At 45.9% G+C, this 17260-nt stretch overlaps 2 protein-coding genes across 8 annotated transcripts; one reads left to right on the forward strand and one right to left on the reverse strand.

Moving 5' to 3' along the window:
• Positions 1 to 1200: 1200 nt before the first annotated feature.
• Positions 1201 to 9379, forward strand: LOC132461370 (zinc finger protein ZFP2-like). Of its 5 annotated transcripts, none has more exons than XM_060056453.1 (6): positions 1201 to 1850; positions 2538 to 2803; positions 2983 to 3049; positions 3434 to 3699; positions 3875 to 3941; positions 7925 to 9379. In XM_060056453.1, the coding sequence occupies exons 1-6, from the start codon at positions 1544 to 1546 to the stop codon at positions 9064 to 9066; spliced, it is 2115 nt and encodes a 704-aa protein (XP_059912436.1). In that variant the 5' UTR covers positions 1201 to 1543; the 3' UTR covers positions 9067 to 9379. The 5 variants fall into 5 exon arrangements, with proteins under 5 accessions (XP_059912436.1, XP_059912438.1, XP_059912437.1 ...); XM_060056455.1 differs by having other exon boundaries at positions 3878 to 3941; XM_060056454.1 differs by having other exon boundaries at positions 2986 to 3049.
• A 2095-nt stretch (positions 9380 to 11474) lies between these two features.
• LOC132461371 (zinc finger and SCAN domain-containing protein 5C-like) lies at positions 11475 to 17007 on the reverse strand. Of its 3 annotated transcripts, none has more exons than XM_060056461.1 (4): positions 16499 to 17007; positions 13164 to 13438; positions 12917 to 12983; positions 11475 to 12401 (listed from the first exon to the last, which is right to left on the reverse strand). In XM_060056461.1, the coding sequence occupies exons 1-4, from the start codon at positions 16803 to 16805 to the stop codon at positions 11758 to 11760; spliced, it is 1293 nt and encodes a 430-aa protein (XP_059912444.1). In that variant the 5' UTR covers positions 16806 to 17007; the 3' UTR covers positions 11475 to 11757. The 3 variants fall into 3 exon arrangements, with proteins under 3 accessions (XP_059912444.1, XP_059912442.1, XP_059912443.1); XM_060056459.1 differs by having other exon boundaries at positions 13164 to 13447; positions 16499 to 17006; XM_060056460.1 differs by having other exon boundaries at positions 12917 to 12980; positions 13164 to 13447; positions 16499 to 17005.
• Between the last annotated feature and the right edge of the window lie 253 nt (positions 17008 to 17260).

A 17260-nucleotide genomic window follows, 5' to 3' on the forward strand; every position in this document is an offset into this window, starting at 1 on the left:
TCAGACTTTATTGAGAGAGAACTGGACGGGCATTATGAAATGCCTCTCCCCTTTAAAGGCAACAGTACGCCCAACCTGCCAAACAACAAAAGGTTAGCCACGGTTCGCCTGCAGTGTCTCAAGAAAAAATGAAAGGCCAACAAACAATACTGTGATCAATACAAAACATTCATGGAAGAAACCATTAACAAAGGTGATGCAGAGCCTGCCCCTTGGACATCCGAGGGACAGACAGAGTGGTACCTGCCGCATCACGGCATCTATCACCCCAGAAAACCGGATCAGTTGAGAGTCGTTTTTGACTGTTCGGCCAAATTCCATGGTGTTTCTCTAAACGACTGGCCCTGATCTAATCAATCGTGGCATCAGGCCTTCAGTGTGCATATTGTGTATAGTCCTCTGCAAACCTATTCAGTGTACATACTGTATATAGTCCTCTGCAAACATGGTGGCATCAGGCCTTAAGTGTGCATATTGTATATAGTCCTCTCCAAACCTATTCAGTGTACTGTATATAGTCCTCTGCAAACCTATGGTGGCATCAGGCCTTCAGGGTGAATATTGTACTGTATGTAAGTCTGTCTGCAAACTTATGTTGGTGTCATGCCTTAAATGTGTCTTAAACCACCACACACAAAAGTTTGGACATTTACATGAATTTTCTGGCATTCATATTTTATTGTGTTTGTCTAAATGCATACTAGTGCAGACGGTAGATATATTTATGAGTGAAGTTACCAACACTCACTCACTCACTCACTCACTCACTCACTCACTCACTCACTCACTCACTCACTCACTCACTCACTCACTCACTCACTCACTCACTCACACACACAGAGAGAGAGAGAATGTTACCATGTGTGTAATTCACAGTTTTTGTTGATGTACTGACTGTATATGCACTCTTAATGTTGCTGAATTCTACAAGGCAAATAAATTAACTTAAAACTTAGTTCCCTGGCCCCATTCGTCTTTGTAAGTAAATGTTCTGTTTTGCCTTTATTATTTTGTCAGAATGCACCAGAATGCCTTTTTTGTTTATGAAAATCACAAAAAGAATCTTCTGAGGGACGATGCCCCCAGACCCCCCTACAGGTGTTTGGAATGCAAACGTTCAGCCCCCCCTCAAATAAATTCCACCAGCCGCCACTGCTGGCGTGTCATCAGTTCCAAGTGTGGCCCGCCCCTCAATGTGGACTGAGTGCCTGCTCCGTCTGCAGGCTGCAGTCAGGGGTACTTGTCTCCGTCGGGATGTCGGAAACACAATGCAATTCGCCGCCCGATCAGTGGGGATCGCTACGCAAGACTGGCCTAATCCCTAGACGCAAATGATCGGTAAGGATTTTGATTGTTGTGCTTCCGGCTCACAGTGAACGATGATGTCCGAGGATGGGCAAGCTACGGAAAGTGTCTCCGTTTCACTTACAGCACTTTACGCAGTAGCAAAAAACAGCATTTAATCTTTCAAACCTAGTCCTTCTCGTCCTCTCGTATTATGTAAGAATATTAGATTGTGGGTTTTTATCCACAACAGTTAAATATGTTCCTAAACATGTCACCGTGCGGCTCAACTTTGGAAGAACAGCTTTCGTCCATAATGGACGTCCTTGCGAAAGCTGCCGTATCTGAAATTAGCCAACTGTTCTCGGAAGGCTCGGCTACACTTCGTCTACAAATAACTCGGAGCCTGAAAGAAAACGAAGCGCTGAGGACGAAGATGAAGGTGATGAGGAGTGAGCTGTTTTCTTTGCGGCATCAAACAAGATCAAATGCATCGCGTGCTTCAAGTCGTTTCACCCTGGATCGAGCCAACATCTGCAAACCCCGGACTAAATCACTGGGAAATGGTGAGTTGAGTCCCGGCTGTGATAGGTGGAAAACAGGAAGGTTCAAGTGTTCAGGGGGGCCCTATGAGTTGTTACATTTATAGTATTTGGAACAAGTTATGATTTTAATAATCATTATTCAAGATCAAAACGACGAATCTATCTACCTCACAACGCATAGCTGATATATTTTGACGATACACCCATTTCTGTCCCTTTTACATGGTCTGGGATGTTATGAATTTTTCAACATCGACATCAGGGCAAAAGCTCCTGATGGACACAAGGTGGTTGCCCAGCAGGGTTTCAAGACAGTTGCCACATGTGCTGGTGTATCATTCTCAAACATCAATTCATTCAAAACGTATAAATGTTAGCTGATCAGCTTACAGGGAATGACACATTGTCGATTGTTATTTTCCAAATATAATTGCTGACTCGTATAATTTTGCGCTGGTGTTCGTTCTTCAATGACCTCAACCTGGTCACCCACTTGAGCTTTGAGTCGTGGGTGGGGCGGGGGGGGGGGGTGGCTGGAGGAAACATCCCTCTCTAAAACTCTGAATCTGTGTATTCAGTACACATTTAAACCTGTGTACATTCACATACATTTAAATAGTTAATTTCACGTTTGCAAATACACATTCTCTTTTTGTGCAATTAACATATTGGAACAATCACTTTCTGTCATTTTTTTTCGCTCTGCAGAAAACTGCGATGACTTTGAAGAGCGCAGCACACAGCGTGGCGCCACCTCAGGTAGTCTGCATGTGGACTCCCCTGGCTCCTCCCACATGTCCAGTCACAGCGAGGAGCTGAGTATCCTGAGCGTCCACGGAAAGGGGGAGGGCCCACTGTCGCTGGATGGAAATGACACCCTCTTCACCGCGTCCGAACTGGAGGCCCTGAGCTCGCTCTCTGCGGACCAAAGCGTTGCCACGAGCCTGGAGCGAGCCGAGCAGCAGACTTTGCAGGTTGGAAATCCTCTTCTCATTCACTATCCAAAAGAGAGGCTTCCTCTGCTACAACTCCATCACACACCCATAGAAAGCATACACATTTGTGATTCAATGTGTCGTTAGTGGGCATTGACAACTATTCTATGCTAATGAAAGAATATTTCTTGTGTGTGTTCCCTTCTTCATGTGGAAAGCAGCGGACCCCAGACACCATTTTAATCAAGGAGGAAGAGGATATTGGTGGATGCATGCCCCCTGTAGGTTAGTAATACACATTACATCCATGCAGGCAGACGACCTGGATTACCTGACAATCTACTAGATTCTACCTGCGCTAAAAAGCCTGGTCCTCTTTTGAATATTACAGGTGATAGAAAAAAAACTGATAACCGGGGTTGTGTCTTTATGACCTCCCCACCTCCTTAAAAAGGAGGAGACGTAGCGATGTCTTCTCAGCTGGAGCATTTATCCCTCGACCTCCCCAAGAGGGACAAGGAAAAGGCATAATCAACAAAAATAAGTTGTTAGGATAGAGATCAAAATATAATTCTTCCAATAGACAAGTGTGTACTAAGTACATCCTGTTTCTCTTCGTGCAAATAATAAAGTTAGAAAAATTACTTATTCATTTCTTTCCCCCTGCAGAAGACTTCGATGACTTTGGAGACCGCAGCAAACAGTGCGACGCCACCTCGGATAGTCTGCATGTGGACGCCCCTGGCTCCTCCCACATGTCCAGTCACAGCGAGGAGCTGAGGAGTCTGAGCGTCCACGGGGAAGGGGAGGGCCCACTGGACGGCCACGACACCCTCTTCACGTCTGAACTGGAGGCCCTTAACTCGCTGTCCGCGGACCACAGCGCGGCCAAGAGCCTGGAGCCTCTGGTCCACCGCGAGGAGCCGACTGGAAAGGTTGGAAATCATCTTCTCATTCATCATCCAAAAGTCTTCCTCTGTTACAACTCCAGCACACACCCATAGAAAGCACACACCTTTATGATTCAATGTGTCCTAAGTGGACATTGACAACTATTCTGTGCTAATGAAAGAATATTTCTGGTGTGTGTTCCCTTCTTCATGTGGAAAGCAGCGGACCCCAGACACCATTTTAATCAAGGAGGAAGAGGATATCGGTGGATGCATGCCCCCTGTAGGTTAGTAATACACATTACATCCATGAAAGCAAATGACCTGGATTACCTGACAATCTACTAGATTCTACCAGCGCTAAAAAAGCCTGGTCCTCTTCTGAAAGCACATCATAACCAGGAGGGGTGTAACGGTACACAAAAGTCACGGCTCGGTACGTACCTCGGTTTTTACGGTACGGTACGGTTAATAAGTAATTAAAAAAAAAAACTGCTTGTTTCTCAACCCGTAGATAAGCAGCAATGAAAACACCAATAAACTTGGTTATGGCATTTGCATTTCTGAATTCCCAGACAGGGGTTGTTGAAGAGCTGGGTTTGCACTGCTTGTTTTGTTTTTCACAGCACCGGTGATAGTAACACCTGGATGGTGCCTTTTCAAATGCGTGTGCATGTTAAAAGTGCTGTACGTAGACACGGAGAGCCCTCACCATAGCCGGAGAGCGTGTCGGAGACCTTCTCCGTAGCTTACGTGTGCATCCAATATTTTTTAACGATCCGTCGACGCCATGAACCTATTGGTCGATGCAACGGAGACGGCAAGGGCTGTGATTGGTCCTCTAACAAAATCATTTCCTGAATCACTTCTCCGGTTTGACTTTGCACCTTAATTACTTAGTAGATTATTTACTTTGCACTAGGGGTGTGCACGGGTACACGTGTACAAGTTTAGTTAATCATAACCATTAAGGACAATTTATACCACAGCCTTTATACCACAGATACTCTAGGGTCTATAGCATACAACCGCGTTTTCTGATTACATTTTAATGTAACAGTAAGCTGACAACATCCTAATTATCACCGCAACTGCAAATTAACAACATGGAGATAACCATGGCAAACGGTCAACAAATTTTCTTTTTGCGATCATTCTGATCGCGCATCCACCTTGTTGATAAACAAATAATCCTTCTATAGCACGACTGCGGTCCACTTTAACTCATGGCTGCCAGCAATTTTCAGTGCAGAGAGCCCCATACTGCCAAGCGTTTTACAGCATTTTGACTGATTTCTTAAGACCCACTGAACAGTGAATTCTATGACTATGTAAACACCGAAACTACCAAAAGACAGAGTAGACTCTCTTCTTACATCAGGAACAAACCGTTTCTTTCTACCTTTTTCCTATCGTTAGTAATCGGCAGTAGAACACACGTTGGTTTCACCAAAAACCTGTTTTTGACAAAAAATTGAGAAAACAAGCTTTTTCTGAAAATAAACTTTTTTTGCTTTAGTGACACCTTCAACATCTGAAAAGTGGTTTCCCTCCATTAAACTGCAAAAACAACATTGAGGAAGGTATTTTGATAGGACAATAATAATTTATTGCAAATATATTACCAATATATTATATAAATATAATATATATTGCATTTTTTCTTCAAAATGTCACGGTTGTACAATTCTTTGCAGGTATGTATTTCTGTATGTTGTCGCAGCTATATCAAATCCTGTGCTGCATGCACGTGCGCGTGCATGCTTGTTTCCCACCCTACACAAAATAGTTCAGCTTAGTGTGGTAAGCTGTAAAACACTCTCCTGCGTACAAGGGGACACAACAGGACTGACACCACATTTTTTTGTCTCGCTGCGCAGACCCCTGCGAGCAGAGACCCTACACCTCCTTGCTGGTCTCCCCGTCTTGCTGGTGGGCATCAGGTGTTTGAGTTTGTGTCTGCCTCTCCGTCTAGCCTGCTCTCTGGGTCAGTGTTATATGGCGCTCTCTGCCTTCCTCCAAGTCCCCAGACCCCTCAACCCCCACACCTGCCACTTCCTCCTCCTCCACCTCCTCCTCCTCGCATCCCCCCACATCCCCCCACATGTCGCTTTACTGTCCAGGACTTCACTTCCCTGCGAATGAACTCCAAGAGAGTTTTACACTCCCCTGGGTTTCTGGCTCGGTAGAGGACATAGGCGTTAAACATGCATAGTTGGAAGAGATAGGCTATAAACTTCTTGGACAAGTTCAGCGATCTTCGAATGAAGGGATAGTATGCAGAAGTTTGGTCCAACTTGTTTAACCCATTCATGGATGCATTGTACGCAGCAACACACTCTGGCTTGAGCTGAGCAACCTTGTCTTTGTTTCCCCTCCTCCACACATCAACCCCCTGCATGCTACCTTGGTGGCAGGTAGTCACCATCCTCACCAACCGTTTGTCCTGCCATGCTACTACCATCACCCTCTCTTTGTGCCGCACAACTTTTTCCCCCACCCCCAAGTCAGTCTTTGTCATCTCTCTGATGATCTGAGGTTCCCCCCTATGTTTCCTCAGTGTTCCACAGACGTTGGTTTGCACTCCCAGTAAACGTTCACACAGTGCTACAGAATTTATAACCATGACCTGGTAGACGATCAAGGAGAGAGAACACTATCTCTGGCAGAATACTAGCTTCCCCAACATAAGGACGCATATTGAAGCAGTACCCTGTAGCAGAGTCAAACAGTATGTAGGATTTGATTCAATATTTCACAGGCTTTTGTGGGTTATACAACCTGAAAGATAGGCGCCCCAACCACTGCATCCCTCATCAATGCAAATGCTTTGCCCTGGTTGATACATCTCCTTGAACTTTCCCACAATGTAATCTAACACTGGGCGGACTTTGTACATTTTGCGACTTTGTCGCATCCTGTTATGCATTATTGTTGAAATGAAGGAACCTCCATATAATCTGAAATCTGTTCCTTGGCATAGTCTTGCCGAAATGGGGCGTAGCATCTACCTCATCAACACTTTTGACTTTTGAAGGTTTGACTTTTTGATATAACCAGTGAGAAAACTGAGTCCAAAGAAAGTTTCTAAAGTTTCTAAAGTTTCTCTTAGGTTTCGCTGGCGCCATGTTCACTTTCTTCACCCATTAGGCTACTGTTTACTCATCTCCCATCCAATTTGGCACAGCGCCGCCGCCCACCTAGCGGGTCAGTTCGGTAGTACATTCTCTGTTTACAAGCCAGATTTTTTTTGTGACAAGGTCCTCCAGATCGCTCCCCCGCCCGTTCTGTTGAAAAACATAATAGGCAGTCAACTTGGCAGTCAACGGTTGTATTTAAATTGACGTCTATAGACGTCATTGGCAGCCAATGAGTTAAAAGTAAAAAAAAAGGCATTAATTAATAAAACGGTCAACCGTGTACACTAAAAAAAAAGGGGTTGTGTAACCGTTTACATTTTTTTGTAACCGTCACACCCCTACTTTCCACCTTAGGGACCAATAAAACACCAAATAAGATTTGAAAAGCTTTGGAAGTTTATTTACAACACTGCTTACATGGTTTGTAGTCAACATATAAGATAGATCTGGCGGCGAATTGCATTGCGTATCCGATATCCCGACGGAGAGCTGCTGAGCGGATTACGGAGTCGGAGTAGTATACTTTGGCAGTCCGGGTGGAACTCCGACTTCAAGTTCTAAATTCCACATCGCAAAACAAACCTTTACATTCACCATATTAACGCTATGTACGCCACATTTACGAAACGCGGTACACCTCTGTAACCGCTCCGAAGTGCCTGTACCGTGACAGTTCGGTACAAATATGTGTACCGTTACACCCCTAATAACCAGAGCCCTGCTAAAACACGAAGACTACTCGTACAGTTAATACTAGAATGATTTACATCTTCTTAATGGCAGAAAGGTGTAAGGAATGCTGAGATCAGCTCGGATTCCCAATATAACTACAGTATTGTTAAAACAGGTGAAAGGAAACAACAGATAACTGGGGTTGTGTCTTTATGACCTCCCCACATTCTTAAAAGGGGGAAACGTAGGGGTGCCTTCGAAGCTGGAACATTTGTCCCTTGACCACCTCAAGGGGGACAAGGAAAGAGGCATAATCAACAAAAATAAGTTGGAAGGATAGAATGTCAAAATCGAATTATTCCAATTCACGTGTGTGTGCAAAGTACATACTGTATCCCTTTGTGCAAATAATTAATGAATATAATTACTTTCTGTCTGTCATTGTTTTCTTTCTGCAGAAGACTGCGATGACTTTGGAGACTTCAGCACACAGCGCAGCGCCAACTCGAATAGTCTGCATGTGGACGCCCCTGGCTCCTACCATATGTCAAGTCACACCGGGGAGCTGCGGATCCTGAGCGTCCACGGAAAAGGGGAGGGCCCGCTGGCGGATGGCCATGACACATTCTTCACCACATCCGAACCGGAGGCTCTGAACTCGCCGTCTGCGGACCGCAGCGTGGCCAAGAGCCTGGTCCAAAGTGAGGAGCTGACTGGGCATCGGGGCGGCCGCAAATGCCGGCCCGGTGTCTTGTTTGACAAGGGTTTTCCCGACAATACCAAGAAGACCATCTGTAAGCGTACCCACACTGGCGAGAAGCCCTACAGCTGTGACCAATGCTTGAAGAGTTTCAGTCAGAGCTGCAATCTGAAGAGCCACATGAGGACTCACTCTGGGGAGAAGCCATACAGCTGTGAACGATGCATGAAGAGTTTCAGTCAGGGCTCCCACCTGAAGAGCCACATGAGGACTCACTCTGGGGAGAAGCCCTACAGGTGTGACCAATGCATGAAGTGCTTCGGTAAGAGCTGCGACCTGAAAAGCCACATGAGGACTCACTCCGGGGAAAAGCCATACAGCTGTGACCGATGCATGAAGAGTTTCAGTCAGAGATCCAACCTGAAGAGCCACATGAGGACCCACTCTGGGGAGAAGCCCTACAGGTGTGACCAATGTATGAGGTGCTACAGTACAAACAACAGCCTGAAGATCCACATGAATATTCACTCCGAGGACAGGCTCAACAGGTGTGACCTATGCTTGAAGTGCTTCACTACAAGCTGCGACCTGAAGAGACACATTAGGAATCATTCCGCCGAGAAGCCCTACAGCTGTGACCAATGCATGAAGCGCTTCAGTAAGAGCTGCGACCTGAAGGTCCACATTAGGACTCACTCCGGGGAGAAGCCCTACGAGTGTGACCAATGCATGAAGCGCTTCGGACGGGGCTCTCACCTGAAGAGCCACATGAGGACACACTCCGGGGAGAAGCCCTACAGGTGTGACCAATGCATGATGTGCTTCGGAGATTACTCCCACCTGAAGCGCCACATGAGAATACACCCGGGGACAAGCCCTACAGGTGTGACCAATGTGTAAAGCGCCTAAGGCCCCGTCATGTTCGTTATGGCCGACCGTCCAGACGGACCCCGGCGTTTTCGGGTCCTGCAAACACAGGAGCCGACTCACTCCGGGAAGAAGCATGTGTCTACAGTGCAACCCCAGCTTCAACGGCCCTAGCAATTGTCACATTGCGTTGGCACATCCTCAAGCACACAGGCAAGGGTGCTTTGTCATGGGGCAACGGGACGCTTTGATTGACAATCACATTGACACCTCTATCCACTATTTGTTGAAAATTTGACTGCTGTATTTCTTTTTTCATCGTGATTAAAGACGATTTCCAACTTTGGATTCGCTTTCTGTTTTGATTGTTGTAGATAATTGATGTCTATGTGATGAATTCTTATTTTTTGAACACTTAGCAAACGTTTGATTTAAATATGGAGCATTATCATTGGAAGATACAGGCAGCGAAGTTGCAAAGCATACATTCAACGATGGTTGTATGATTATTTTAGCAAACTTTGACATTGTTGGGTAATCGAGCACAACAGTGACCGCCCCTTTTTTTAACAGCTCTGGTTCCGGAAGTAAATCTCCCATTTTTCTCTGTTGAAATGTTCATAAAATCGTTATACAAAGTTTTTTAAACCTCGAACCAAGCCAATTGGTTCGTCAGGGTAGTAGTGACCATAAAACATATGATTCGGGGCAAAAGGAATTTGGAAAACAGAAGAAAAGGCAATGGTACAAGACTACATTATTTTGGTGAAGGAGGAACTCTTCCCATAAACCTTTGAAAACTTTTCACAATGTTTCCAACCCACTGAGCGTTTTTCAGCATGCGGAGGTTCAACATGGGTCTAAGGTCACGAGGTTGACCTCCCCGAGTGTTGGGAACCTGTCAGAGATCATGCCCAGGTCCACACAGGCTGCCCGACCCAGGAATATATGGTCTGAGGTGTCAGTCACATACGCGATCTGGCACGTCTCCAATCTTTGGTCGTTGCTGCTGTTACCAGCGAACCTGACGACGGCGGCCCCGAGAATCTGTATGCCTTCATTATTTGAGGCCTTCATGGTCATGGATACGGGAATGAGGTCATCTGTGCTCAGGCCCATCTGTTCCGCAACCTTGACGCTGATCAGGCAGCTCTGGCCTCCCGTGTCAGCCATGGCAGGCAGGGTCACAGTGCGGGGTCGAGGCTCAGTGCTTTGTAATCCTCGTTTTCAATGGTGAGTGAGAGGTGGATGTATGGCTGTGAGTTGGACAGGCGCTTCATCCACTTGTCACACATGTCATCATAGAGGTGGTGAGCGAGGGGGAGTGTGCGTACCATGTCGGCTGTGCTGGTGAGTGTGCACAGTTCGCCGAAGGCGGTCGTCTGCTGTTCGTCGCACACCCCCATCAGTCTCCTACGTTGCGGGCCTGATGTTCGGCCTCCCAGGCAGACCTTGTCGAGGTGGTTCTGACGGTTGCATTTCTGGCACGTCTTGCCGTACGCGGGGCATCTGGCGCGCCACTGAGGTGATTTGCCGTGGCCCGCCTTGCCGCAGTAGATGCACATCCCCTCGGCCTTGACCTTGGATTTCTCCGCTCTGGCGCCCCCTCTGGCGCGACCGTCCTGATGCTTCCCCCGTCGATGAGCTGCTGATATTGTCCGTGCTTTGAGGGGCGTGACGCTGAGCGCTTTCCTGACTGAAATGAAAATAATCGAACATGTCATGAGCATTTATAAGTGCTGGTAGGTTTACATCCAAATAGAGTCATTAACCTCCTGTTCTGCTATGTGCAACAACATAGAGGACCGTAGTGCAACAACATAGAGGACAGTAGTGCAATATTCCCTAGAAACCAATTCAAGAAACATAATTATATGAATATAAATGAATTCATTTATTGTTGGTTATTATGCACATAAAATACACCATAAGAAAATAAAATGCCAACTCCACATTTAAGAAATACGGAACCCGTAAAGAGAAGAGAAAGTATCTTGTGAGCACGAGAAAGTATCATACGCAATATCACTGGCAGTGTGTGTGTGTGTGTGTGTGTGTGTGTGTGTGTGTGTGCGAAGAGAGCGAGCAGTAGCGTTAAGTTTAGTGAAGTAGGTCCAGACGCCGGTTGTGTGTAAGAATGAAGCAAGAGTATGGCGACACATTAGTATGGCACTAATGTGTCGCCATACCAATTGACTGACTTCTTTGTTGTTTAGATTCCTTTTACTGTCATTCAGCCTATTCCACTTCACCCATAGTGTATTGCAATTTAACTTGGTCTCTCCTCTGGCCAATTCTAAACTCTCCACGATGGTCTCCAATGGTTCCTTTTTATTAACTCACAATGTCAAAGTGTCCGATAAGAATGTACACCAATAGTCTCATTCAATGTATACTTGGTAACTTGGCTGCCTGTATCTTCCAATGATCATGCTCTTAAATTGAATCTAATATTTTATTGTCCGTAATGTCGAAAAAACAAGTTATCCTTCATCACATTATTTACACATTTTAACAATAAAAACAGAAAGTGAATCAAAAGTTGGAAAGCGTCTTTCATCATAATGAAAAAGCTACAGCAGTCAATTCAACGAATAAAGGATAGAGGTGTCAATCAAAGCGTACTGTTTCCCTGTGTCAAAGCACCCCATTGTCTTTGTGCTTGAGCATGTGCCAACGCAAATTGCTAGGGTCCCTGAAGCTGGCGTTGCACTGCAGGCACCTTCAGCGCTTCTCCCCGGAGTGAGTCCTCATGTGGCTCTTCCGGTTGGAGCTTGTACTGAAGCGCTTCATGCAGTGGTCACATCCGTAGGGCTTCTCCCCGGAGTGAGTCCTCATGTGGATCCTCAGCTGGCCACTTGTCCTGAAGTGCTTCATGCATTGGTCACATCCGTAGGGCTTCTCCCCGGAGTGAGTCCTCATGTGGATCTTCAGGTGGCCCCTTGTCCTGAAGCGCTTCATGCATTGGTCGCACCAATGCATGAAGCACGGCCTCTCGCCGGTGCTACGCATGTGGATGGTCATCTTGGTATTGTCGGGAAAACCCTTGCCAAACAAGACACAGGGCCGGCCCTTGTGGCCGCCCTGATGCCCAGTCAGCTCCTCATGGTGGACCAGCCGCTTGCCATGCTCCCGGCTCTTGGCCGCGCGGTGGTCCGTGGACAGCGAGCTCAGGTCCTCCAGCTCGGACACGGTGAAGGGGTTGTCATGGCCGTCTGCAAGTGGGCCCTCTCCTTTTCCATGGACGCTCAGGATCCGCAGCTCCCCATTCTGACTGGACATGTTGGAGGAGCCAGAGGCCTCCACATGCAGACTATCCAAGGTGGTGCTGCTGTGTGTGCTGCGGTCTCGAAAGTCATCGCAGTCTTCTGCAGAGGGAAAAACAAAGAAAGAGCGACAGTAATTGTATTAATTCATTATTTGCACAAAGTGATACAGTATGTACTTTGTAAACACTGTGACATTCTATCTTTCATATCATTTTCTTCGTTGATTATGCCTTTTCCCTGTCCCATTGGGGGGGGTCAAGGTACAAATCCTCCAGCTGAGAAGGCACCGCTACGTCTCGTCCTTTTAAGGATGTGGGGAGGTCATAAAGATACAACCCAGGTCATCTATTGTTTCCTATCACCTGTTTTACCAATACTGTACAGTAGTTATATTGGGAATCAGACCAGATCTCAGCATTCCTGACACCTGTCTGCCATAAAGAAGATGTAAATCAATCGACTATAAACAGAATAAGTAGTCCTTGTGTTTTAGCAGGGTTCTGGTCATGATGCGCTTTCAAAAGAGGGCCAGGCTTTTTAGCGCTGGTAGAATTGAGTACATTCTCAGTTGATCCAGGTTGTTTTCTTGCATGGATGCAATGTGTATTACTTACCAACAGCGGCCACGCCTCCACCGATATCCTCTTCCTCCTTGATTAAAATGGTGTCTGGGGTCCGCTGCTTTCCACATGAAGAAAGAAACACACACAAGAAATATTCTTTAATTTGCACAGAAAAGTTTTCAATCCCCGCTAAAAAAAACATTGAATCCTAAAGGTGTGTGCTTTCTATGGGTGTGTGCTGGAGTTGTAACAGAGGAAGCCTCTCTTTTGAATGGTGAATGAGAAGAGGACTTCCAACCTTTCCAGTCGGCTCCTCGCGGTGGACCAGCTGCTCTAGGCTCTTGGCCACGCTGTGGTCCGCGGACAGCGAGTTAAGGGCCTCCAGTTCGGACACGGTGAAGAGGGTGTCATGGCCGTCCAGCGCCAGTGGGCCCTCCCCTTTTCCGTGGAAACTTAGGATCCTCAGCTCCTCGCTGTGACTGGACATGTGGGAGGAGCCAGGGGCGTCCACATGCAAAGTATCTGAGGTGGCGCCGTGCTGTGTGCTACGGTCTCCAAAGTCATCGCAATCTTCTACAGAAACTGAAAGAAAAGTTTCTATACATTATTTGTAAAAAAAGGAGACTGAAACTGAACTATTTAAATGTATGTAACATTGACACAGAAGGTTTAAATGTGTACTGCAAACAGATTCAGAGTTCTGGAAAGGTATGTCTCCTCCAGCCCCCTCCTCCTTCGACTCAAAGCTCAAGCAGGTGACCAGTTTGAGGACACTGAACGTACACCATGCAAAATGTGAGCACAACATGACATTCAGAGCAAAAATTATTATATTTTGGCATTAACAAGCGACAACGCGTCATTACACTAACCCTTTCTGCATACACTAACCGTATAAGCTGATCAGCTAACATATACGTTTTGAATTTATCAATGTTTGAGAATGATAAACCAGCTCAGGTGGCGTCTGTCTTGAAACCCTTCTGGGCTCTTGGCGGTTTCGATCTTGCAAATCCCAAGTTTGACTTGTGTTTTATCATGGCTCTGGTCACGATGCTTTACAAAAGAGTACCAGGCTTTTTTTTTAGCGACTAGCAGTCAGCCTAGAATCTATGCTGTCTAGAATCTATGGGAGGTGTAAGATGAGGGGAATTTCCAACAGCCTTGTTTCTTTCAGGGGCTTTTGGCCTGATGATGATGAAGAATACATTACATCCAAGACCATTTAAAGGACAGGAAATTGGCATATTGTCTAATTATATTCAGAATGTGTTGTGAGGTAGCCTTTTCTCCAATATAAATCATTATTCATTGTTAAAGGTCCCATGACATGAAAATCTCACTTTATGAGGTTTTCTAACGTAAATATGAGTTCCCCTAGCCTGCCTATGGTCCCCCAGTGGCTAAAACTTGCGTTTGGTGTAAAACGAGCACTAGCTGTTCTGCTCGCCTTTGAAAAAACGGAGGCTCAAGCGCGCTGATTTGGAATGTCTTTATTTATGTCGTCATCAAGCATCTAACCTCCTCCCCTTACTCTGCCTGGCCCGCCCAGAGACGTTGGCCCGCCAATGAGACACGACCGTCCGAGTGCCACATGTGTGTGTGTGAATACACACACTGTAACGCAAGTGTTTCTTGTCGGTTCTTTGACGTCTCTTGTATTTCCACAACGAGACAGTAGGGGTTATCTGAGCCATGGTTGAGAAGGAATTGGGGGAAAGGAACTTTGGCTTTGACTCGCAGAAGTACATGAACTGCGAAATGCCGCCCGTTGCCCGTTGCCGGCTGCAGGCAGCGCGCGGTTCAGCCTACTTCAGATTGATGTGAAAGTGGAAGACCCAGAGACGTCACAGAACCCGACAAAGTCGTTTGTGATTCATAATATCGTCTGGAGGCGCACACAGCTTTTGGCCGTGATAATATGTTTATGATATAGATATCTATGTATTATATGATTTTATTTAGATACAGAGCTCCAGGACTGTAACGCAAGTGTTGTACACACCTTGTTATTTGGATAACTGTTCTGCTTTTGGTGTTATGGCGCATAACACGTCGGACTCTCGTCTCTGGTATTTCTACAACGAGACTCGTAGTGGGGGTTATCTCAGCCAAGGTTGAGAATGAATTGGGGGGAAGGAACTTTGGCTTTGACTCCCCCAGAACATGAACCACGACATGGAGGAGAAAGGGATTGTTGGCGGCGAATGTCTCCCGCTTGAGCCCCGCTGAGGGAACAAGTGCTGCCCGGCAACAATCCCTTTCTCCTCCATGTCGCGGTTCAGTCTACTTCACATTGATGTGGACGTGAAAGAACCAGGAACGTCAGAGAACCCAACGCGGTCGTTTGAGATTCATAATATCGGCTCACACAGCTTTTGGCCGTGATAATATATATTATATGATATAGATATCGATGTAGGCTATATGATAATATTTAGGTATAGAGCTCCAGAACACGGCTAAAGGCTGTATGCGCCTCGCCATTGCAATACATCCACTGTAAACAGAGCGCATGGTACCGTGGCTGCAAGCTGCTCAGGGCCACACCCCCACCCTCCTCCTTGACCCACCTCGCTCCTCCTCATTTGCATTATAGCTACAGACACCAAAACAGCACATTTGGGGGAAGCTCAATGTGCGACTGGCTCGGAGTGGCTGTAACTCCGCACCACGGCTGAATTTCGGGAACGTCTTTGAATACTGTGTTAGTTGCCCCCTAATACCTATATTAAAGAATACATAAAATAGCATGTCATCATGGGACCTTTAATTTTGATTCATGATTATTATCAGGGCTCTCAAGTCTCTGGGTTTCCCGTACGTAGGGTAACCAGACTTCATCTTTTGCCCGGACATGCCCTCTTTTTGAGACACTTTTAAAATCGTCCGGGATTTTATTAAAGCCTCATACATGTTCACATTGAATTTCCGTTGCGTTCCTCTGGGTCGTCCACAAACTTGCTAGGCACTACGCCCTCCCCTACTCAGTTCTGTTCGCTTTGCATTGGTGAAAGTGAGTAGGGGGAATGGTTAAGTAGAGCCTTCACATAGGAAGGTTTGACTTACTTAGGTACCGTCATGTTTTGTATTTTTTCTTTGTTACCATTATTGTTTTATATTATAGGGACAAACATTAACACATTTCTCCTACAAGGGATTGATGGAGTTCTATCTATTAAACAAAACGAAACACTTGGTCAAACTTTGCACACTTTACCACAGCATTGGCCTACTGAATGCCACAGATATATTTTAAGCATTGGACTGAATGCCACATAAATAGATAATTATGTTTTTGCACGTTTGCAACGTTTAAAAGTTCAGGGGAAAGTATAGGCCTATGCCTCTACTGGTGTTGCTTTTGAGGCAGTGTTGTTTCTGAATATTAGTGTTAAGGGCCAATAATGCTTACTATCATACATTAGTCACCATGTCTGTGGACACATTTGTATGCAGTCACATGTTAATATACCCCCCCCCCCCCCCCCCCCCCCCCCCGACAAAATCTCACTCTGAACTCAAAACTTGAGAGCCCTGTATTGTAGTTGTTACAAATGTAACAACTAGTAATGGCCCCTCAACCCTTGGACTTTCCCGTTCTCCACATAGTACAGCAAGGACTCAACTCACCAATTCCCAGTGATTTAGGCCGTGGTTTGCAGATGTTGGCTCGAGCCAGGGCGAAATGACTTGACGCTCGCGATGCATCTGATCTCATTTGAAGCCGCAAAGAAAAAATCTCACTCCTCATCGCCTTTATCTTCGTCCTCAGCGCTTCGTTTTCTTTCATGCTATGAGATATTTGTAAGTGAAGGGTAGTCGAGCCTTCTGAAAACAATTGGCTAATTTCAGATACGGCAGCTTTCCCAAGTACGTCCATTATGGACGAAAGCTGTTCTTCCAAAGTTGAGCCGCATGGTGACATGTTTATCAACATGTTTTACTCTAGTGTGGATAAAACAACCCACAATCGAATACTCTAACAAAAGAAGAAAGGTCGAGAAGGACTAGGTTGGAAATAATAAGGCTTTATTACCACTTAGTAAAATAACAACAACTCCGGGTTGGTTTGCAAATAACTCCTTAACAGTCAGGTATCGCTTTATATCCTCGATTGTGTGGCTTCCCCCAACATGCACTTGGCCAATCACAACGCTCTCTACTGGCCTTGAAACTGGACAGCTCTTGTGTCTCCCACTCGCGTCCCCATTTACTTAGCATACACTTATCTCCCCGCTGTGTATTCCCAGACATAGGTGAAAAGACACATCAACATTACAGTCAAAATAAGTTACAGCTTAATCATGACAGTGTAAAGAAATCACCCCCTAAACATTAGTTATATCCTTTGTGAGGGAGAGAAATAATCTGGGATTAAAATCCACTCATCAC

Source organism: Gadus macrocephalus, chromosome 7, assembly GCF_031168955.1.
Source record: "Gadus macrocephalus chromosome 7, ASM3116895v1".
Lineage (NCBI taxonomy): Eukaryota > Metazoa > Chordata > Actinopteri > Gadiformes > Gadidae > Gadus > Gadus macrocephalus.